The sequence below is a fragment of the Choloepus didactylus genome, chromosome 11 (assembly GCF_015220235.1).
Source record: "Choloepus didactylus isolate mChoDid1 chromosome 11, mChoDid1.pri, whole genome shotgun sequence".
Lineage (NCBI taxonomy): Eukaryota > Metazoa > Chordata > Mammalia > Pilosa > Megalonychidae > Choloepus > Choloepus didactylus.
The window spans coordinates 59,043,559-59,068,006 of record NC_051317.1 but is presented as its reverse complement, the minus strand read 5'-3'; the positions used below and the strand labels follow the sequence as shown (position 1 = coordinate 59,068,006).

Below are 24,448 nucleotides of genomic sequence, written 5' to 3'. Positions count from 1 at the left end.
TAGCCCAATTTACACATCTCTTGAGTTCACAGAGCATATTTATGGTTAAGTGAATTTAGATGAATTATTGAACATTTTTTTGAAAAGAAGATATTGAGTCGTTAAAACTGCTAATACTGTGATATCTTTAATATTGACTCCCCCCCCCTTTTCTTTAATTAGAGAAGATTTGGGTTTACAGAACATTCATGAATAAAATACAGGATTCCCATGTTCCACCCTATTATTAACACCTTGCATTGTGTGGTCCATTTGTTACAGTTGATGAAAGCACATTTTAATAATTGTACTATCAACTATAGTCCTTGGTTTAACTTAGGGTTCACTGCTTGTGTAGTGCAATTCCATGGATTAAATTTTTTTTTAAATTTTTATAATGGTAATATATATACAACCTAAAATTTCCCCCTTTAACCACATTCAAATATATAATTCAGTACTGTTAATTACATTCATAATGTGCTCCCCTCACCACCAGACATTGCCAGAACTTTCCATTGTCCTATATAGAAACTGTACGTTTTAGCCTTAACTTCTATTCCCTACCCTGATCCTGTGCCCTGGTAACCTGTATTCTAGGTTCTGACTCCATGAGTTTGCTTATTCTAATTATTTCATATCATTCAGATCATAGAATATTTGTCCTTTTGTGTCTGTCTTATTTCACTCAACATGATGGCTTCAAGGTTCATCCATGTTGACTCGTGTATTGAACTTCATTCCTTTTTGGGGGGTGGGGTAATCAATCTATTTATTATGGACAAAGAGTTCCTTTTTACAGCTGAATAATATTCCATTCTGCGTGTGTAGTACATTTTGTTTATCTATTCACGAGTTGGTAGGCACCTTGGATTGCTTTCATCTTTTGGCAATTGGGAAAATGCTTCAGTGAACAACAGTGTATAAATATCTGTTTGAGTTCCTGCTTGCAGTCCTTTCGGTTTTATATCCAAAAGTGTGATTGCCAGGTCATATGGTAATTGTATACTTAACTTTTTGAAGAACTGCCAAACTGTCTTCCATATGGATTGTACCACTTTACATTCCCACCAGCAATGATTGAGTATTCCTGTTTCTCTGCATACTCTCCAGCACTTGTTTTGTTTTTTTTAATGGTTGGCATTCTAGTTAGTGTGAAGTGTTATCTCACTGTGGTTTTGGTTTGCATTTCCCTAGTGGTTAATGAGGTTGAGCATATTTTCATGTGCTTTTTCATTATGATTTCTTTGTATATTCCAGATATTAAACCTTTATTGAATCTGTGGTTTCCAAATATTTTCTCCCATTGCATAGGTGGTTGTTTTACTTTCATGATAAAGTTCTTTGAGGCACAAAAGTCTAATTTTGGTGAGGTCCCATTTATCTTATTTTTCTTTTGTTGCTTGTGCTTTCGGTGTAATGTGTAAGAAACCATTGACTAACACAAGGCCTTGAAGATCTTCCTTATGTTTTCTTCTAGGAGTTTTATAGTTTTGGCTCTTATATTTAGGTCTTTGATCCATTTTGAGGTGATTTTTGTATGTGGCGTGAGGTAGGGTGTTTTTTGCATATGGAGACCCAGTTTTCCCAGCACTGTGTGTTGAAGAGACTTTTTTCCCAGTTGAGTGGTCTTTGCCCTGTTGTCAAGTTTCAGTTGGCCATAAATGATCTCTCAGTTCTTCAGTTCCATTCTGTTGGTCTATGTGTCTGTTCTTGTTTCAGTGCCATGCTGTTTTGATTCCTGTGGCTTTGTAATAAGTTTTAGGGTTGGGAAGTATTGGAGTCCTTCAACTTTGTTCTTTTTTAAGAAATGGCTTTGGCTATTCGGGGTCCCTTACGCTTCCATATAAATTTGATGATATACTTTTCCATTTCTGCTAAGAAGTTTGTTGGAATTTTGATGGGAATTGTGTTGAATTTGTTAATTGTTTTGGCAAGAATTGACATCTTTACAATATTTAGTCTTCTAATCCATGGACATGGAATATCCTAGCACTTATTTAGGTCTTCTCTGATTTCTTTTAGCAGTGTTTTATAGTTTTCTATGTATAACTCCTGTACATCCATGGTTAGATTTATTCCTAGATATTTGATTCTTTTAGTTGCTATTGTGAATGGAATTTTTTTCTTGATTTCTTCTTCCAGTTGTTCATTTCTTCTGTATATAAACACCACTGATTTTTGTGTGTTGATCTTGTACCCTGCCAGTTTGCTGAATTTATTTGTTAGCTCTAGGAGCTTTGTTGTGTATTTTTGAGGATTTTCTGTATATATGATCATGCCATCTGAAAATAGGGAAAGTTTTACTTCTACCTTTCCAATTTGGATGCTTTTTATTTCTTTTTCTTGCCTTACTGCTCTGGCTAGAACTTCCATTAATGTGTTACAGTAGTGTGTTGCTTAACGGTGGTGGCAGTGGGCATCCTATCTTGTACCACATCTTAGAGGAAACTTTTCTGTCTTTCACCCTTAATTATGATGTTAGCTGTGGGTTTTTTCCTATATGCCCTTTATCATGTTGAGGAAGTTTCCTTCTATTCCTAGTTTTCTAAGTGTTTTTATCAAGAAGAGGGTAGGGGTCCTGGGTTTTGTCAAATGCCTTTTCTGCATCAATTGAGATACTCAAGCGGACTTTTCCCCTTCATTCTGTTAATACAGTGTATTACATTAATTGATTTTCTTACGTTTAATCACCCTTGTATACCTGGTATAAATCCCAATTGATCATGGTGCTGTAATTCTTTTAATGTGCTGTTGGATTTGGTTTGCTAGTATTTTGTTGGGGGTTTTGCATCTGTATTCATAAGACATTCTTGTCTGTAATTTTCTTGTGGTATCTTTTTCTGGCTTTGGTATGAGGGTGATGTTGATCTCATAGAATGAATTAGAGCATCTTCCTTCCTGCTCAATTTTTTGGAAGAGTTTAAGCAGGATTGTTGTTAATTCTTCTTGGAGTGTTTGGTAAAACTCCTCTGTGAAGCCATCTGGAAATTGCTCTTCTATTTCTTCTTGAGTCAGTGTGGATAGTTTATGTGTCTCTAGGAATTTGTCCATTTCATTTAGGTTATCTAAATTGTTGGTGTACAGTTCATAACATCCTCTTACAGGGTTTTTTTTTATTATTATTATTTCAGTGGGGTTGTTAGTAATGTTCCCTTTACTTTCTTTTTTTTTTTTTTTTTTTTATTTTTTATTTTTTATTTTTTTTATTTTTTAATGCAATTTTATTGAGCTATTTTCATATAACATACACTGTACAATTAGTTGTTCACAGTATTTCCATATAGTTGTGTATTCATCACCACAATCAATCTTTGAACATTTTCATTACTCCAAAAAATAAAATAAAAATTAAAATAAAAAAGAACATCCAAAACATCCCATTCCCCACCTCCCCCTGTTGTTCTTTACTTTTTTAATACAGTTTTATTGAGATATATTCACACACCCTACTGTCCTCCACAGTGTACAATCAGTTATTCACAGCACCGTCATGCAGTTGTGTGATCATCACCAGAATCAAGTTTTGAACTTTTTCCTTACTCCAAAATAAAAATAAAAGCAAAAAGAACACCTAAATCTTTCCATTCCCTCCATCCCACCCTATTCTTCATCTAATTTTTGTCCCATTTTTGAGAGGAATAAGCTTTTTCCCCATGGTGTGAGGAATGTGCCACAGGCTGATTGATGTAAGGTACCGTGGGTTGCACAGCACTTAGTAGGTCCTCTATCAGTGTTTGATGACCATGCACGTCTGACAACTTATTCATTCAACACTCACCCTTTACTGGTATTTTGGCTCCGAATAGGATTCCAGACGGGGATCTGTTTTCTGCCGAGCATTGCTGCATTTCTTTTAACTTCCAGGGTTAATCTGTGAAGTTGAATGCCACTGGTTCTTGACCCTTTTGTAGGGAGCATGATTTTTCTTTCTGGAAGCCTTTAGGATCCTCTCTTTGTCTCCAGTGCTGTGAAATTTCACAACAGTGTGCCTTAGAGTGACTACATTTTCGTCCAGTATGCTGAGCACTTTGTGGATCCTTTCAATCCGGAGACACACATTTTTAGTTCTGGGTCCTTTTTTTTTTTTTTTTTTTTTTTTAAATCATCATTTTATTGAGATATATTCACATACCACGCAGTCATACAAAACAAATTGTACTTTCGATTGTTTACAGTACCATTACATAGTTGTACATTCATCACCTAAATCAATCCCTGACACCTTCATTAGCACACACACAAAAATAACAAGAATAATAATTAGAGTGAAAAAGAGCAATTGAAGTAAAAAAGAACACTGGGTACCTTTGTCTGTCTGTTTCCCTCCCCTACTTTTCTACACATCCATCCATAAACTAGACAAAGTGGTGTTTGGTCCTTATGGCTTTCCCAATCCCATTGTCACCCCTCATAAGCTACATTTTTATACAACTGTCTTCGAGATTCATGGGTTCTGGGTTGTAGTTTGATAGTTTCAGGTATCCACCACCAGCTACCCCAATTCTTTAGAACCTAAAAAGGGTTGTCTAAAGTGTGCATAAGAGTGCCCACCAGAGTGACCTCTCGGCTCCTTTTGGAATCTCTCTGCCACTGAAGCTTATTTCATTTCCTTTCACATCCCCCTTTTGGTCAAGAAGATGTTCTCCGTCCCACGGTGCCAGGTCTACATTCCTCCCTGGGAGTCATATTCCACGTTGCCAGGGAGATTCACTTCCCTGGGTGTCTGATCCCACGTAGGGGGGAGGGCAGTGATTTCACCTTTCAAGTTGGCTTAGCCAGAGAGAGAGGGCCACATCTGAGCAACAAAGAGGCATTCAGGAGGAGACTCTTAGGCACAAATACAGGGAGGCCTAGCCTCTCCTTTGCAGCAACCGTCTTCCCAAGGGTAAAACTTATGGTAGAGGGCTCAACCCATCAAACCACCAGTCCCCTATGTCTGTGGTCATGTTAGCAACCATGGAGGTGGGGTAGGCGAATACCCCTGCATTCTCCACAGGCTCCTCAAGGGGGCACTACATCTTTTTTTTTTTTTTTTTTTCCCCTTGTTTGTCTTTTTTCTTTTTTTTTTTTTTTTTTTTTTTTTTTTAACTTTCCCTTCTTTTTTCAAATCACCTGTATGAAAAAAAAGTTAAAAAGAAAACAAACATACAATAAAAGAGCATTTCAAAGAGACCATAGCAAGGGAGTAAGAAAAAGACAACTAACCTAAGATAACTGCTTAACTTCCAACATGTTCCTACTTTACCCCAAGAAAGTTACATAATATAGCAACATTTCAGTGAACTTGTTCCTACTACAACCATCAGAAATTAACAGACCATAGTCATTTCTGGGCATCCCCAGAACGTTAAATAGCTTATCTGTTCTTCCTGGATTATTGTTCCCCCTTCCTTAATTGCTCTCTACTGCTAGTTCCCCTACATTCTACATTATAAACCATTTGTTTTACATTTTTCAAAGTTCACATTAGTGGTAGCATATAATATTTCTCTTTTTGTGCCTGGCTTATTTCGCTCAGCATTATGTCTTCAAGGTTCATCCATGTTGTCATATGTTTCACCAGATCGTTCCTTCTTACTGCCGCGTAGTATTCCATCGTGTGTATATACCACATTTTATTTATCCACTCATCTGTTGAAGGACATTTGGGTTGTTTCCATCTCTTGGCAATTGTGAATAATGCTGCTATGAACATTGGCGTGCAGATATCTGTTCGTGTCACTGCTTTCCGATCTTCCGGGTATATACCGAGGAGTGCAATCGCTGGATCGAATGGTAGCTCTATATCTAGTTTTCTAAGGAACTGCCAGACTGACTTCCAGAGTGGCTGAACCATTATACAGTCCCACCAACAATGAATAAGAGTTCCAATTTCTCCACATCCCCTCCAGCATTTGTAGTTTCCTGTTTGTTTAATGGCAGCCATTCTAACCGGTGTTAGATGGTATCTCATTGTGGTCTTAATTTGCATCTCTCTAATAGCTAGTGAAGCTGAACATTTTTTCATGTGTTTCTTGGTCATTTGTATTTCCTCTTCAGAGAACTGTCTTTTCATATCTTTTGCCCATTTTATAATTGGGCTGTCTGTACTATTGTCATTGAGTTGTAGGATTTCTTTGTATATGCAAGATATCAGTCTTTTGTCAGATACATGGTTTCCAAAAATTTTTTCCCATTGAGTTGGCTGCCTCTTTACCTTTTTGAGAAATTCCTTTGAGGTGCAGAAACTTCTAAGCTTGAGGAGTTCCCATTTATCTATTTTCTCTTTTGTTGCTTGTGCTTTGGGTGTAAAGTCTAGGAAGTGGCCTCCTAATACAAGGTCTTGAAGATGTTTTCCTACATTATCTTCTAGGAGTTTTATGGTACTTTCTTTTATATTGAGATCTTTGGTCCATTTTGAGTTAATTTTTGTGTAGGGGGTGAGGTAGGGGTCCTCTTTCATTCTTTTGGATATGGATATCCAACTCTCCCAGCCCCATTTGTTGAAAAGACCATTATGGCTCAGTTCGGTGACTTTGGGGGCCTTATCAAAGATCAGTCGGCCATAGATCTGAGGGTCTATCTCTGAATTCTCAATTCGATTCCATTGATCTATATGTCTATCTTTGTGCCAGTACCATGCTGTCTTGGCAACTGTGGCTTTATAATAAGCTTCAAAGTCAGGGAGTGTAAGTCCTCCCACTTCGTTTTTCTTTTTTAGAGTGTCTTTAGCAATTCGAGGCATCTTCCCTTTCCAAATAAATTTGATAACTAGCTTTTCCAAGTCTGCAAAGTAGGTTGTTGGAATTTTGATTGGGATTGCATTGAATCTGTAGATGAGTTTGGGTAGAATTGACATCTTAATGACATTTAGCCTTCCTATCCATGAACATGGAATATTTTTCCATCTTTTAAGGTCCCCTTCTATTTCTTTTAGTAGAGTTATGTAGTTTTCTTTGTATAGGTCTTTTACATCTTTGGTTAAGTTGATTCCTAGGTACTTGATTTTTTTAGTTGCTATTGAAAATGGTATCTTTTTCTTGAGTGTCTCTTCAGTTTGTTCATTTCTAGCATATAGAAACATTACTGACTTATGTGCATTAATCTTGTATCCCGCTACTTTGCTAAATTTGTTTATTAGCTCTAGTAGGTGTATCGTTGATTTCTCAGGGTTTTCTAGATATAAGATCATATCATCTGCAAACAATGACAGTTTTACTTCTTCTTTTCCAATTTGGATGCCTTTTATTTCTTTGTCTTGCCGGATTGCCCTGGCTAGCACTTCCAGCACAATGTTGAATAACAGTGGTGACAGCGGGCATCCTTGTCTTGTTCCTGATCTTAGAGGGAAGGCTTTCAGTCTCTCACCATTGAGTACTATGCTGGCTGTGGGTTTTTCATATATGCTCTTTATCATGTTGAGGAAGTTTCCTTCAATTCCTACCTTTTGAAGTGTTTTTATCAAAAAGGGATGTTGGATTTTGTCAAATGCTTTTTCAGCATCTATTGAGATGATCAATTGATTTTTCCCTTTCGAGTTTTTAATGTGTTGTAATACATTGATTGTTTTTCTGATGTTGAACCATCCTTGCATGCCTGGAATGAACCCCACTTGGTCATGGTGTATGATTTTTTTAATGTGTCTTTGGATTCGATTTGCAAGTATTTTGTTGAGGATTTTTGCATCTATATTCATTAGGGAGATTGGCCGGTAGTTTTCCTTTTTTGTAGCATCTTTGCCTGGTTTTGGTATTAGATTGATGTTAGCTTCATAAAATGAGTTAGGTAGTGTTCCATTTTTTTCAATGTTTTGAAAGAGTTTGAGTAAGATTGGTGTCAGTTCTTTCTGGAAAGTTTGGTAGAATTCCCCTGTGAAGCCATCTGGCCCTGGGCATTTATTTGTGGGAAGATTTTTGATGACTGATTGGATCTCTTTGCTTGTGATGGGTTGGTTGAGGTCTTCTATTTCTTCTCTGGTCAGTCTAGGTTGTTCATATGTTTCCAGGAAATTGTCCATTTCTTCTACATTATCCAGTTTGTTGCCATACAGTTGTTCATAATATCCTCTTATAATTTTTTTAATTTCTTCAGGATCTGCAGTTATGTCACCTTTTTCATTCATTATTTTGTTTATATGGGTCTTCTCTCTTTTTGATTTTGTCAGTCTAGCTAGGGGCTTGTCAATCTTGTTGATCTTCTCAAAGAACCAACTTTTGGTGATATTTATCCTTTCTATTGTTTTTTTGTTCTCTATGTCATTTATTTCTGCTTTAATCCTTGTTATTTCTTTTCTTCTACTTGGTTTAGGATTGGTTTGCTGTTCATTTTCTAGCTTCTTCAGTTGATCCATTAGTTCTTTGATTTTGGCTCTTTCTTCCTTTTTAATATATGCGTTTAGTGCTATAAATTTCCCCCTTAGCACTGCTTTTGCTGCATCCCATAGGTTTTGGTATGTTGTGTTCTCATTTTCATTCATCTCTATATATTTAGCAATTTCTCTTGCTATTTCTTCTTTAACCCACTGATTGTTTAGGAGTGTGTTGTTTAACCTCCAGGTATTTGTGAATTTTCTAAGTCTCTGATGGTTATTGACTTCTAATTGTATTCCATTGTGGTCAGAGAATGTGCTTTGAATGATTTCAATCTTTTTAAATTTATTGAGGCTTGTTTTATGTCCCAGCATATGATCTATTCTGGAGAAAGTTCCGTGAGCACTAGAAAAGTATGTGTATCCTGGTGATTTGGGATGTAATGTCCTGTAGATGTCTGTTAAATCTAATTCATTTATCAGATTGTTTAGGTTTTCAATTTCCTTATTGGTCTTCTGTCTGGTTGATCTATCTATAGGAGAGAGTGATGTGTTGAAGTCTCCCACAATTATTGTGGAAACATCAATTGCTTCCTTTAGTTTTGCCAATGTTTCTCTCATGTATTTTGTGGCACCTTGATTGGGTGCATAGACATTTACGATTGTTATTTCTTCTTGCTGAATTGCCCCTTTTATTAGTATGTAGTGGCCTTCTTTGTCTCTCAAAACATCCCTGCATTTGAAGTCTATTTTATCTGAGATTAATATTGCTACACCTGCTTTCTTTTGGCTGTAGCTTGCATGAAATATTTTTTTCCATCCTTTCACTTTCAATTTCTTTGTGTCCCTGTGTCTAAGATGAGTCTCTTGTATGCAACATATTGATGGTTCATTTTTTTTGATCCATTCTGCGAATCTATATCTTTTAATTGGGGAGTTTAATCCATTTACATTCAACGTTAAAACCGTGAAGGCATTTCTTGAATCGGCCATCTTATCCTTTGGATTATGTTTGCCATATTTTTCCCTCACTCTATTAATATCCTTTATTGTACCCATACCGAATCTCTTTAGTACTGAACCTTTCTCCAAGTCTCTCTGTCCTGTCTTTGTTTCTCTGTCTGTAGGGCTCCCTTTAGTATCTCCAGTAGGGCAGGTCTCTTGTTAGCAAATTCTCTCAGCATTTCTTTGTCTGTGAAAAATTTAAGCTCTCCCTCAAATTTGAAGGAGAGCTTTGCTGGATAAAGTATTCTTGGCTGGAAATTCCTCTCTCTCAGAATTTTAAATATATCGTGCCATTGCCTTCTCGCCTCCATGGTGGCTGCTGAGTAGTCACTACTTAGTCTTATGCTGTTTCCTTTGTATGTGGTGAATTGCTTTTCTCTTGCTGCTTTCAGAACTTGCTCCTTCTCTTCTATGTTTGACAGTGTGATCAGTATATGTCTCGGAGTGGGTTTTTTTTGGATTTATTCTATTTGGAGTTCGCTGAGCATTTATGATTTGTGTATTTATGTTGTTTAGAAGATTTGGGAAGTTTTCCCCAACAATTTCTTTGAATACTCTTCCTAGACCTTTACCCTTTTCTTCCCCTTCTGGGACACCAATGAGTCTTATATTCGGACGCTTCATATTATCTATCATATCCCTGAGGTCCATTTCGAGTTTTTCAATTTTTTTCCCCATTCTTTCTTTTATGCTTTCATTTTCCATTCTGTCATCTTCCAGGTCACTGATTCGTTGTTCAACTTCCTCTAGTCTTGTACTATGAGTGTCCAGAATCTTTTTAATTTGGTCAACAGTTTCTTTAATTTCCATAAGATCATCCATTTTTTTATTTAGTCTTGCAATGTCTTCTTTATGCTCTTCTAGGGTCTTCTTGATTTCCTTCATATCCCGTACTAGGGTCTCATTGTTCATCTTTAGTTCTTTGAGTAGCTGCTCTAGGTGTGTCTCTTCTGGTCTTTTGATTTGGGTGCTTGGGCTTGGGTTATCCATATCGTCTGGTTTTTTCATATGCTTTATAATTTTCTGTTGTTTTTGGCCTCGTGGCATTTGCTGTCCTTGATAGGGTTCTTTTAGGGTTTGTAGACCAGTTGAAGTCCTTATCTCTAATTTATCAGATCTACAGCTTCGTGGAGTACACTTTCTCTAACTAACCAGCAGGTGGCGTCCACGAGCCACCTGTTCTCCACAAGCCAGATCTCCCCTGCTTAGCCTTTTTGGTGAGTGGGGGAGTGAGTCTTGTGGGGCCCAATTGGTGTCCCAAGCTTGCGTGTGTAGTTGGTGTTGCCTGCCCTGTATGTGGGGCGTGTTTCTGGGCAGTCGGGGAGGGGGGGTGGCCCTAACAATCAAATCTCCCTGATGATCCTAGAGTTTTAAAGCTACTGCAATAGTCTAATCCTTCAGTTCAGTCCTGCCACAGTTTGTCTCTGCCACTGACCCACAAGTCTTTGGTATTGGCGTATGGCTCCTGAGATTTGCAAGTGGGCCCCTCTTCCAGGCTGTGCACCCCGGGTCCTCTGTTGAGGGATGACTGTGCTATGTCACAGGTGAGTGCCGTCCCCCCAGGGCAGTTCTGGGCTGCTGGGCTGTGTTGGGAGGCTCCCAGTCTGCTCAAATGATGGCTGAATGGGGCTCTGTTAATTCACACTGCTCCCCCTTCCCAGCTCTGGGACATTCAGCTGAGGTTGCAGGGAAGGCTAATGTCCACGCCCAGTTTTGTGGTGTGTGCCTGTTATTTGAAGCACTTCCGTCACACTGGGTTGTCTGGGGCAGCTCTGGGCTATGGGGCTGGCGATGGGCAGGAGTGTTTCCTGTCCACCAGGATGGTGGCTGTGAGCGGACACCCCCCTTTTCTTGGGAAGTTGTGTTGTTTAGTGAATTTTCTCAGCCACTGGATTATTGCCTTTTGTCTCAGAGCTCTCTTATTTCTGCTCTTGACTTGACGTGCCCAAATTTCAATTCTTTGAAGCTTTCTGTATTGAGCTTCTTAGAGTAATTGTTTTAGGAAAAGCAAAAAGGATTTAAAAAAAAAAAAAAAAAAAAAAAAAACGGCCCTCCTCAGAGATCTAATGGGTTATTGAAATGCTAATAGACAAAGCAACCAGGGCCATTAAGGAAAGGTGCCCTGGGCAGAGAGATCAGCCTTGCTTCGGGATTTGCATATGCGCCTCAAGGCCTGATCTCCGCCCTTCCCCTTTCTGTGTTCACCAGAACTCCAAAAATCCTCTGCTTTTACTTTGGAGCTTCTCGTGTTGTTTTCCTTCTATGCCCGTCTCCTCTCTGCTGGGCTGGCTGCTCTCAGAGTCTCTGGTGTCTGGCCTCAGTCTATCTATGGTTGGAGTTTGAATCAGTAGAATGAGTTTCCGATGAGAGCAGCCACTGCAATTCTCCCTTCTCCTTCCTGGAGCTGACAGCCCCTCCTCCCCCGGGACTGAGCCTGGCAGGGAGGGGCGCGGGTCCCCTGGCCGCAAAAACTTACAGATTTCGGTGATCTCAGCAGTTCCACGTTTTCATGAGTGTTGTATGAAGTATGCCCAAAGACAGATTGCTCTGTGGTGTCCAGTCCACGCAGTTCCTGGCTTTTTACCTACTTTCCTGGAGGAGTAACTAAAACATACAGCTCACCAGTCTGCCATCTTGCCCCGCCTCCTCCCTTTACTTTCATTTCTGATTTTAGTCATTTGTGTTCTCCTTTTTTTTTTTTTTTGTTTGTTTGTCCATTTCTTCCAGTTTTGAGGTTAGATCTCTGGTTGAAATCTTTCTCTTTTTTTTGCATATAAACATTTAGAGCTATAATTTTTCCCTCTCAGCACTGCCTTTGCCGTATCCAGTAAATTTTGGTATGTTACATTTTAATTTTCATTTGCCTCAAGATAATTTCCTAATTTCTCTTGTGATATGTATGCTCTTTAATTCATTGGTCTTTTTAAGGGTACATTGTATAATATCACATGTTTGTGAATTTTCCTTTTCTCCTTCTGTTACTGATACCTAGCTTCATTCCATTGTGGTTAGAAAGAATGCATTTCATGATATCAGTGTTTTATAATTCATTGAGATTTGTGTTATAACCTAAGATATCATCTATTCTGGAGAATGATTCGTGTGTACTTGAGAAGAATATGTATTCTGTTGCTGTTAGGTGAAGTGTTCTGTATCTGTTAGGTCTAGTTGGTTTAAAGTATCATTCAAGTCTTTTATTTCCTTATTGGTATTCTAGATGTTCTATCCATATGGAAAGTGGTGTATTAAAGTCTCCAGCTATTACTGTAGAACTTCCAGTTTCTCTCTTTAAATCTGTCACTATTTGCTTCATGTATTTTGGAGCTTGCTGGTAGGCACATACATATTTATAAGTTTTACATCTCCTTTTTGACTTGCTCCTTTTATCAGTATACAGTGACTGTCTTTGTCCCTCATGTGCTGGTTTGGATGTATGATGTCCCCCAAAATGCTTTTATCTTTGATGCAGTCTTGTGCGGGGAGACATATTCTTGTTGATTAGATTGTAATTCTTTGAGTGTTTCCATGGAGATGTGACCCACCCAACTGTAGGTGATAACTCTGATTAGATCATTTCCATGGAGATGTGGCCTGTCCATTCAGCATGGGCCTTGATTAGTTTACTAGAGCCCTGTATAGGAGTTCAGACAGAAGGAGCGAGCTTTCTGCAGCGAAGAGGGACACTTTGAAGAACGCACAGGAGCCGAGAGAGAAGCTGCAACTTACAGAGATATTTTGAATACAGCCGTTGAAAGCAGAGTTTTGCTGATGCTTTGGAGGTACCAGCCCAGATTTTGCCCCAAGAAGCTGCAGCCTGGAGAGGAACGTCCTGGGAGAAAGCCATTTTGAAACCAGAACTCCGGAGCAGGCGCCAGCCACCTGCCTTCCCAGCTAACAGAGGTTTTCCGGACACCATTGGCCATCCTCCAGTGAAGGTACCCTATTGTTAATGCCTTACCTTGGGCACTTCATGGCCTTAAGACTGTAACTGTGTAACCAAATAAACCCCCTTTATAAAAGCCAGTCCATTTCTGGTATTTGTTTAACAGCAGCATTAGTAAACCAGAACACCTCATAACTTTTTTATTCAAAGTCTATTTCATCTGATGCTAGTGTAGCTAATAGGGGTACAGCTACCCTAGCTCTCTTTTGGTTTCTACTTGCATGGTAGATTTTTTCTACGCTCACTTTCAGCCTACTTTATGTCTTTGAATTTAAAGTGAGTTTCTCTTAGATAGTATATAGCATGTCCCCCCCCCCCCACACCCCATTTTCCTTGTGGCTACCATGGGGTTAAAATTTAACATCTGAATATGTAACCCATATTTGATTTGATACCAATTTGACTAAAATAGCATGCACATTGTTTCAGTTTGCTAAAGCTGCCAGAATGCAATATACCAGAAATGGGTTGGCTTTTAACAATAGGGATTTATTAAGTTACAAGTTACAATTCTACAGCTCTGAAAATGTCCTAATTAAGGCTTCAAAAGGAGATACCTTCTCTGAAGAAAGGCCAATGGCATTTGGGGTTCCTTTGTCACATGGGAAGGCACATGGCTGGCTCTGCTTATCCTTCTCTCCCAGGTTTAGCTTCTGGTTTCAGTGGCTTTCTCCAAAATGTTTCTGGGCTTCTCTCTCAGCATCTCTGAGCTCTCCGAGTTTCATCTGATTTTTATCATCTCTCATAAAGGACTCCAGCAAGGGGATTAAGACCCACCCTGAATGGGCTGGATCACATCTCCATGGAAACAACCTAATCAAAAAGGTCCTGCTCAAAAGGTCCCACCCACAATAGGATTAAAACATAGGCTTTTCTGGGGTATATAACAGATTCAAACCAGCACACACATACACTGTTCCTATTCTCCTCTAACCCCCTGACTTTTTTTGTACTTGCTACAAATTGTATTTGTATGTCCCAAACTATAGATTTATCATTACTTTTACACATTTGCATTTTAGCACTGGTAGAAAGTAAGAAGTAGAGTTACATACTAAAAAAATATAATAGTACTGGTATTTATAATTACCCAAATGGTTACTTTTACCAGAGGTCTTTATTTTTTATACCACTTTGAGCTGCTGCCTAGTTTCCTTTCCTTTCAATCTGAAGAATTCTTTTATCATTGCATGTAGGTAGGTCTAGTTGTGATGAACTCTCAGCTTTTGTTATCTGGGAATGTCTTAACCTCTCACTCTTTTTTTTTCCCCAATTTTATTGATATATATTCACCTGTCATACAAACCTTCCAAAGTATATAATCCCTGGTTCACAGAATCATCACATAGTTCTGCATTCATACCCATGATCAGTTTTAGAACATTGTCATTACTCAAGAATAGAAATAAGAATGAAAAATAAAACCCATATCCTCCTTTATTAGTCAGGGTTCTTTAGGGAAACAGAACCAACAGGGGGTATCTGTAGATAGTATGAGATTTTTAAAGGTGTCTCATGCAACTGTGGGGATGCACGAGTGCAAATTCCGTAGGACGGGCTGTGAACTGGCACTCCAATGAAGGTCTTTGATGAATGCCCCAGGAAAAGCTGACTGTTCAAAGTAGATACGAAACTGTGACCTCCCCCTTAAAAACTTCCATTGATTAGATTAAATGTCTCTCACTGTGGAAGACACTCCCCTTGGCTGACTGCAGATGTAATTAGCCACAGATGCAATCAACATACTTACGATTTAAGTTCACAAAATGTCCTCGCAGCAACGGATAGGCCAGTGCGTGCTTGACCAGACAGCTGGGCACCATCACCTGGCCAAGTTGACATGTGAACCTAAACACCACACCTTCCATACTCCTTATCCCCCCTATTGTTGACCCATAGTATTGGTGTCATAAATTTGTTACTGTTGATGAAAGTCTCTCACTCATTTTTGAAAGAAAATCTTGCTGGATATAAAATTTTTGGTTGGCAGTTGCTTTCTTGCAGTACTTTTTATTTTATTTTATTTTATTTTATTTTTTTTTTTTTTTAATCATCATTTTATTGAGATATATTCACATACCACGCAGTCATACAAAACAAATTGTACTTTCGATTGTTTACAGTACCATTACATAGTTGTACATTCATCACCTAAATCAATCCCTGACACCTTCATTAGCACACACACAAAAATAACAAGAATAATAATTAGAGTGAAAAAGAGCAATTGAAGTAAAAAAGAACACTGGGTACCTTTGTCTGTTTGTTTGCTTCCCCTACTTTTCTACACATCCATCCATAAACTAGACAAAGTGGAGTTTGGTCCTTATGGCATTCCCAATCCCACTGTCACCCCTCATAAGCTACATTTTTATACAACTGTCTTCGAGATTCATGGGTTCTGGGTTGTAGTTTAATAGTTTCAGGTATCCACCACCAGCTACCCCAATTCTTTAGAACCTAAAAAAGGTTGTCTAAAGTGTGCGTAAGAGTGCCCACCAGAGTGATCTCTCGGCTCGTTTTGGAATCTCTCTGCCACTGAAGCTTATTTCATTTCCTTTCACATCCCCCTTTTGGTCAAGAAGATGTTCTCCATCCCACGATGCCGGGTCTACATTCCTCCCCGGGAGTCATATTCCACGTTGCCAGGGAGATTCACTTCCCTGGGTGTCTGATCCCACGTAGGGGGGAGGGCAGTGATTTCACCTTTCAAGTTGGCTTAGCCAGAGAGAGAGGGCCACATCTGAGCAACAAAGAGGCATTCAGGAGGAGACTCTTAGGCACAAATACAGGGAGGCCTAGCCTCTCCTTTCTTGCAGTACTTTTTTTTTTTTTTTTTTTTTTTTTTTAAATCATCATTTTATTGAGATATATTCACATACCACGCAGTCATACAAAACAAATTGTACTTTCGATTGTTTACAGTACCATTACATAGTTGTACATTCATCACCTAAATCAATCCCTGACACCTTCATTAGCACACACACAAAAATAACAAGAATAATAATTAGAGTGAAAAAGAGCAATTGAAGTAAAAAAGAACACTGGGTACCTTTGTCTGTTTGTTTCCTTCCCCTACTTTTCTACACATCCATCCAAAAACTAGACAAAGTGGTGTTTGGTCCTTATGGCTTTCCCAATCCCATTGTCACCCCTCATAAGCTACATTTTTATACAACTGTCTTCGAGATTCATGGGTTCTGGGTTGTAGTTTGATAGTTTCAGGTATCCACCACCAGCTACCCCAATTCTTTAGAACCTAAAAAGGGTTGTCTAAAGTGTGCATAAGAGTGCCCACCAGAGTGACCTCTCGGCTCCTTTTGGAATCTCTCTGCCACTGAAGCTTATTTCATTTCCTTTCACATCCCCCTTTTGGTCAAGAAGATGTTCTCCGTCCCACGGTGCCAGGTCTACATTCCTCCCTGGGAGTCATATTCCACGTTGCCAGGGAGATTCACTTCCCTGGGTGTCTGATCCCACGTAGGGGGGAGGGCAGTGATTTCACCTTTCAAGTTGGCTTAGCCAGAGAGAGAGGGCCACATCTGAGCAACAAAGAGGCATTCAGGAGGAGACTCTTAGGCACAAATACAGGGAGGCCTAGCCTCTCCTTTCTTGCAGTACTTTTAAGTATTTCAACCCACTGCATTCTTGCCTCCATAGTTTCTGATGAGTCATCGGTACTCAATCTGATTGGGACTCCCTGTACATAACGTGTTGCTTTTCTCTTACAGCTGTCAGAACTCTCCTCGTCCTTTGCATTTGACACTTTTAACCAATATATTATACGATTAATATATTGTTTTATCATCCCATTTTGTCTTTAGGGAGAATGGTTATATTCTACAGTTAGATGAGAATGCATAGAATATTCAAGAGAGTATGTTGGATGATTTTGGTGATTGTATTGATTTTTGCTTTTTTTAAAACTTTGTATTCAGAAAAAATAAAACCTTAATCCTACTTTAAGTGTATTTCAGGGATAAGGAATATATGGAACGATTAGTATCTTTGACAGACTCTCATTATTGGTAGAGGACAAGGAAAGTGAAAATATAGATAGAACTTTTGAGATTTATCTAAAATTCTCAATTATTATTCCCAGATGCCAAAATACAGACCTAATTTATGCATAACTAATTATGTACATAATTAAATAATTAATATCCTTATTTTAGAGTTGAACTTTAGTGTTTTAGAGGCTTTTACTAAAATTTAAATATTTTATGTTGTGAAGTCAATTATGAATGTCAGAAAACTCAATCTGCCTAATTCTAGCCTAATATCTTAGGTTGTCTGTCACCTGCTAGTGACTTTAGAAAACAAAGAACAAAACCCAAACTGTCTGGTGAAAAAGGTATAGCAGGGGAGACAGTTGTTGGCAGTAAAACAACACCAAAACAGAAGTCATGCACCTTTAGAAAAAGATGTATTCCTCCACTCTGGTGCCCGTTATATTCTGCATATAATCACTGCTTATTCTCTTTGTTGTTTCTTCTGCCTGGAATGCCGTCTCCTCTTCATTTCAAGGATGTTGAATCCTACTGGATTTCATGAGTTAGCTTGAAAATTCTCTCCCCTATAGCTTTCTGAGAAATACCCCTTAACATCAAACCCAAGTCATTTTTTGTCCTTTGGGCTCTTTGTTTATACTGTTCTTTTGACCCTGTTCACATTTCATTTTATCCAGTATACATAGTTAAATGTCATTAAGTCTGTTGGTTTTTTTTTTTTTTTTTAGGATTTATTTATTTTATTATTTATTTTTTTATCTTCATTTTATTGAGATATATTCACATACCACACAGTCATACAAAACAAAGCATACATTCGATTGTTCACAGTACCATTACATAGTTGTACATTCATCACCTAAATCAATCCCTGACACCTTCATTAGCACACACACAAAAATAACAAGAATAATAATTGAAGTGAAAAAGAGCAATTGAAGTAAAAAAGAACACTGGGTACCTTTGTCTGTTTGTTTGTTTGTTTCCTTCCCCTATTTTTCTACTCATCCATCCATAAACTAGATAAAGTGGAGTGTGGTCCTTATGGCTTTCCCAATCCCATTGTCACCCCCCATAAGCTACATTTTTATACAATTGTCTTTGAGATTCATGGGTTCTGGGTTGTAGTTTGATAGTTTCAGGTATCCACCACTAGCTACCCCAATTCTTTAGAACCTAAAAAGGGTTGTCTAAATTGTGCGTAAGAGTGCCCACCAGAGCGACCTCTCGGCTCCTTTTGGAATCTCTCTGCCACTGAAGCTTATTTCATTTCCTTTCACATCCCCCTTTTGGTCAAGAAGATGTTCTCCGTCCCACGATGCCAGGTCTACATTCCTCCCCGGGAGTCATATTCCTCGTTGCCAGGGAGATTCACTCCCCTGGGTGTCTGATCCCACGTAGGGAGGAGGGCAGTGATTTCACCTGCCAAGTTGGCTTAGCTAGAGAGAGAGGGCCACATCTGAGCAACAAAGAGGCATTCGGGAGGAGGCTCTTAGGCACAATTATGGGGAGGCCTAGCCTCTCCTTTGCAGCAACAAAGTGTGTTTTATTCACTTGATTTTAAATTCCTTTAGTTAGAAATATGCTTTACTTACCTTTGGACTTTTGGTGCCTAATATAATTCTTGGACTATTATAAATAGTCTTTTTTAGTTTTTTGGTTTTTTTTTGATAAATATAACGTACAGACTTTATTAAACAAAAGTAACTGGTAAAGTAAAACAAGCATTTTTAATATTAACAGGGCTCCAAGTAAGTATCTCCCATGGGTAAATAGTAATAGGTATTTAATAGCTTACCATGTACCAGAAGCTGTTCTAAGAAATTCATATATGCTCACTTATTTAATCCTTAACCCTGAGTTTGAATACAGTGTTATCCTCATTTTTCAGATGAGGAGATGGAGGAATAGAGAGATTAAGTAACGTTGCCCAAGGTTGCACAGCTAGGAAATGGCCAAGTTGGGATTCAAACTCAAGCATTCTGGCTCCAGAGCCTGCTCTCATACCTGTTATGCTGTACCACCTCATCAAATAATTGATACTGATTTCTTAACATTAAGATATAGGTATGGGCTTGTCTGTTAACTCCAGAATCTTTGGAACTATTATGTTTAAAATCTATGATGTTTAACATGGCCCCAAATATATTTCGGCTCTTCTTTTTGAAGTTAAGCAAGGAAACAGAATGCAGTGAATTCTTCTTTTGTGAAAGTTGATTTACAAGTCCTTTTTATTTGGAAAAGTTATGTTTTCTTTGAATACATTGTGATTTTACTTACTAATAATTCATGGTGCCTGATAATACAAATTCTGAACCTTTGTTATTTATTATTAAGAATTTTTTCCAAGTCCCCATAAAATGCAAAATAGCGGTTTCATTCATTTATTCTTTTTTTTAAAATTAAATTCAGTTTTATTGAGGTATATTCACATATCATACAATCATCTATGGTATGCAATCAACTGTTCACAGTACCATCATATAGTTATGCATTCATTACCCCAGTCTATGTTTGAAAATTTTCCTTACACCAGAAAGAATCAGAATAAGAACAAAAACTAAAAGTAAAAAAGAACACCCAAATCACCCCCCGCCCTCCCACCCTATTTTTCATTTAGTTTTTGTCCCCATTTTTCTACTCATCCATCCATACACTGGATAAAGGGAGTGTGATCTACAGGATTTTCACAGTCACACTGTCACCCCTGTAAATCTGCATTGTTACACAATCGTCTTCAAGAGTCAAGGCTACTGGGTTGGAGTTTGATAGTTGCAGGTATTTACTTCTAGCTATTCCAATACATTAAAACCTAAAAACTGTTATCTATATAATGCATAAAAATGTCCAACAGAGTGACCTCTCGACTCCATTTGAAATCTTCCAGCCACTGAAGCTTTATTTCGTTTCATTTTGCATCCCTCCTTTGGTCAAGAAGATGTTCTCAATCCCATGCTCCCAGGTCCAGATTCCTCCCTGGGAGTCATATCCTGCTTTGCCAGGGAGATTTACACCCCTGAGAATCAGTTCCCACATAGGTGGGAGGGCAGTGAGGTCACCTGCCGAGGTGGCTTAGTTAGAGACAGAGGACGACATCTGAGCAAGAAAGAGGCACTCAGGGGGAGTCTCTTAGACATAATTGTAAGCAGGCTTAGCCTCTCCTTTGCAACAAGCTTCATAAGGGCAAGCCCCAAGATAGAGGGCTCAGCATACCAAGCTGTCAGTTCTCAATGTTTGTGAGAACATCAGCAGCAATCCAGGTGAGGAAGCCCAACACTTCTGCATTTTCCCCCAGCTCCTTGGGGGCCCTGCATATATATTTTTATTGTCCGCCCAAATTACTTTGAGATGTGTAGCTTCCATTTTCTCTTCATTGTACTCATTTTCCTTTAAGTTATTTACTCGTGTTTGTTTATACTAGCTGTTTTAAAGTCCTTATCTGTTCATTACATCATTTCTATCATTTTTGGTTGGCTGTTATTACTGATTTTTTTCTCCTTGGTTTTGGGTCCTTTTCCTGCTTGGGTCACCTTGGGTCATTTTCCTCTTCCTTTAGTAAAACTAGTCATTTTTTTATTGGATGCTAGGCACAGTGAATATTGTGTTACTGAGTGTTGAATTTTGTTGCCTTTCTTGCAAGAGTGTTGAATTTTGTTCTTGATCTCCGTTACATGCAGATTAGCCTTCTTAGGGCAGATCTAGGGTAGCCTTTACTCTAGGATTAGTTTAGCTCTGCTACTGAGATGTGATCCCTCTGGGGTTCCCTTCTGAATGCCCTGGGCATTCAGTGAAGCCTTTCTACTCCAGCTAGTTAGCATTTACGTTTCCCAACCCTGTGTAAACTCTCAGAATTGTTCAGCTTACAACTTTCTGGTTCTTTTTCTAGCCTTGTGGCGTTTCTCACTCTAACATATGCAGCTTAGATTTCAACCAAAGACTCATGGGGACACCATGCAGATTTCTAGCTCTATTTCTCTTCATAGCTCCCTCTTTTCCAGTATTCTCTCTTGAGCATTCCAGCTGCCTTACTGTCTCTGAATCCTGATTTCTGCCTTCTCAGTCAGTGTGACTGCTGTGCTCTACTTGGGATCTTCCTTTGCTGCTCTGCTGCCTGGAATGAGCTTCCAGACAGTAAGCTTGAGCAAGCCTAGTGTCACTTAGCTTGTTGGTCTTCTTTCAGAGGTCTCAGTTCTGGGCTGCCTGTTGACCAGTATCTGAAACAGTTGTTTCATATATTTTATCCAGATTTCTAATCAGGGTCTAATCATGATCCCATATTCTTTAGTATTGCTAAAGTCAAACGGTAAAATAATTGTGTCTAGAGTCAACTGAAAAGTAATCTGTTGAAAGACAACACCATCCACTAGAACTTAATATGGAAACTTTTTTTGTTGTTGTTGGTTTGTTGCAGATTGATGTTTAACAGGAAGACTTATTTTGCCTTGATTGCTTGCCTGCTCTTCCATCCCTCCCTTCTTACATTCCTCCCTCCTTGCCTGCCTTCCTTGGTCTTCTCTTGCCCCTTCACTCCTCTTTCCTTTCCCTACCCCTTCCCCTCCTTTTTTTTTTTTCTTAGAGCAGTTGTAGGTTTACATAAAAATCATGCAGAACGAATCGAGTTCTCTCGTGTCCTCTCCACAAGATTTTCCTATTAACATTTGCATTAGTGTGGCACCTTTGTTACACTTGATGAAACAATGTTATTATAATTATATTATTTACCATAGTCCACAGTTTACATTAGGCTTCACTCTGTGTTGTACAATTCTATGGTTTTTTTTTTTTGTTGTTGTTGTTGTTTTCATTTTTATTCTGGTAACATTGTTCAACCTAAAAGCTCCCATTTAACTACTTTCAAGCTATACAATTAAGTGGTGTTAATTGCATTCCGTTGGCTGCTTTTTGATAACAGCTGGAGAGAGACCAGAACATAATATATGGCTTATTTCCACATTAGATTGAAGTTGACTGTGGTTTGAAGGCTGCTTTCAGTTTAGTCTTTTTAATGACTACTGGGCCTGAAAATGTGCCAGTGCTTAGAATCCAAAGGCCCAGCCCTTGAGAACAGAGTGCATAGTCTGGTTAAGGAGAAAAGCGTAATTGGGTTTTCTTCTATTTCTCGGGGGGTGGGAAGGGGGGATCAAAGTTTGCTCTTCATTTTAATAATACCAGAATTTTACAAAATTAATAGGTAATATTGATCACACTTTTCTAACTTTGGTAATCTTTTGTTTAGGTGAGACGTGGAATCCATTAAAATTGCATTATCAGTTAAGAAACGTGCGGGAACGATTAGCTAAAAACCTGGTGGAAAAGGGTGTATTGACAACAGAGAAACAGAACTTCCTCCTTTTTGACATGACGACACACCCCCTCACCAACAACAACATTAAGCAGCGCCTCATCAAGAAGGTCCAAGAAGCTGTTCTTGACAAATGGGTGAATGACCCTCACCGCATGGACAAGCGCTTGCTGGCCCTCATATACCTAGCCCACGCCTCGGACGTCCTGGAGAACGCTTTTGCTCCTCTTCTGGACGAGCAGTATGATTTAGCCACCAAGAGAGTGCGGCAGCTTCTCGACTTAGACCCTGAGGTGGAATGTCTGAAGGCCAACACCAGCGAGGTTCTCTGGGCAGTGGTGGCTGCGTTCACCAAGTAACTGCTCAGAATGACGCCGTCTCTTTTCTCCCATGTCAACCAATTTTTTTTTTTTTTCCTATTGACTTCTGGTTTTCGGCGATTTGTACTTTACCACACTATAATTGGCTTTTGTTTTATGAAAATGGTGGGTGTCTTTTTCTTTTTTGTGTACATATGCAGGATTCTGCTGGTACGAGAGGCCTTCCTGTTTCTCTTTTCAAAAAAGTTTTACTGCCATATTGGCATTCCATTCCCTCTTGTGTTCAGGTGGCTTACCCTTCTCACTTTTACCCGTTTTGGGTTTCTGGTATGCTTTGACTTTCAAAGTACATCCAGTTTCCTCATATGCACATCTTTTGGATTACTTCAGCTTGAGTTTTCCCACATGTGCATGTACATCTAGCCTTCTGCATACAATTCATACAGAAATCACAAAAAGGCCTTTAACTCACCAAAGGTAAATATCTGTATCTATTAGGACATTTTATACATAGACCTCAGTTGAGATGTATACTTAGCAAAATTATTTTTAAATTGAAACAGCACAGTAAATACCTAATATAAAATGCCCTCTTGGATTTTGCTTCCCATGTAAATCTATTGTATTATTACACTTGTTGTAATTTTAACTATTAAATCATAAAGGTCCAGTTGTTTCAGAAAGCCAGTTTGGGATGGGCTGCATTCCATTTATGTTGTATATAGTTTGAATTATATATGAACTGCCCCTTCTTCTGGCTGCCCTGCCCCCATCTTAGTATTTTGCAAGATTTAAATAGTTATACACCTGGTGCCCCTCACTTGCTTCAGTCATTGTCCTTTGATGGCAAAATAGACCTCTCATCGTTGAAGGAGAGAAAGGATATGTGTCTGATTGATTGTTCCTGGGATTTTTTTGAGCTGTGCTGTTCGTAGTACTCTTTGCCTATGCATCTCCTTTTTGGATTTTTTTTTTTGTGGGGGGATTAAGGGTGGGTGGTGTGTCATACTATTTTTATAATTTCTATGAGGAAGAGGCTTGTGACCAGTACTAATCTTGAGTACAGTTTTTTTTCTTTTTTGGTCCACAGTAAATTAATGTCTGTTCTTAAATGTCATTTATCTACTTATACTTTCTTGTGGGGAAAAAAAAATCAAATGTCAATCCTAGCAGATGTTGCATGTAAATTGTTAGCAAGTAATGACTACAAGTCAGATGATTAAGATTTTTGTAACAGGAAGCTCTGCTATGTTTTAATTTTTATATACAATTATGATAATCAGCACATTGTAAGAATATAAACTTTTGCTTTTAAAATTTATTTTTATTATTTCTTTATCACTGTTTATCATACAACCATTGATTTCATAATGTAAATACTATACATTGAACAAATTAACTGTCAAATTTTTTATTACCAGAGTTCATGTTAATAGTGGGGCTTTCAGGTGTTTAGGGATTTTTTGGGTTAACATTCAATGCAAAAGTACTAGATGGTGTATAGCTCTAGAGTTAAATTTTAAGGGATTCCCTAATATGTATACTGTCTTTTTATCTGAAATAATAAACTATGATCTTGAAAGTGCCTAAATCAGA

General features: G+C 38.5%; 1 protein-coding gene across 1 annotated transcript in view; it reads left to right on the top strand.

The window, feature by feature from the left end:
- The window catches only part of GOLPH3 (golgi phosphoprotein 3), an 89,153-nt gene extending 64,705 nt beyond the window's left edge, over positions 1-24,448 (top strand). Inside the window, exon 4 of the mRNA XM_037799210.1 lies at positions 22,467-24,448. Coding sequence (XP_037655138.1) covers positions 22,467-22,891 — 425 coding nt within the window. The 3' untranslated portion in view covers positions 22,892-24,448. The remainder of the gene's footprint in view (positions 1-22,466) is intronic.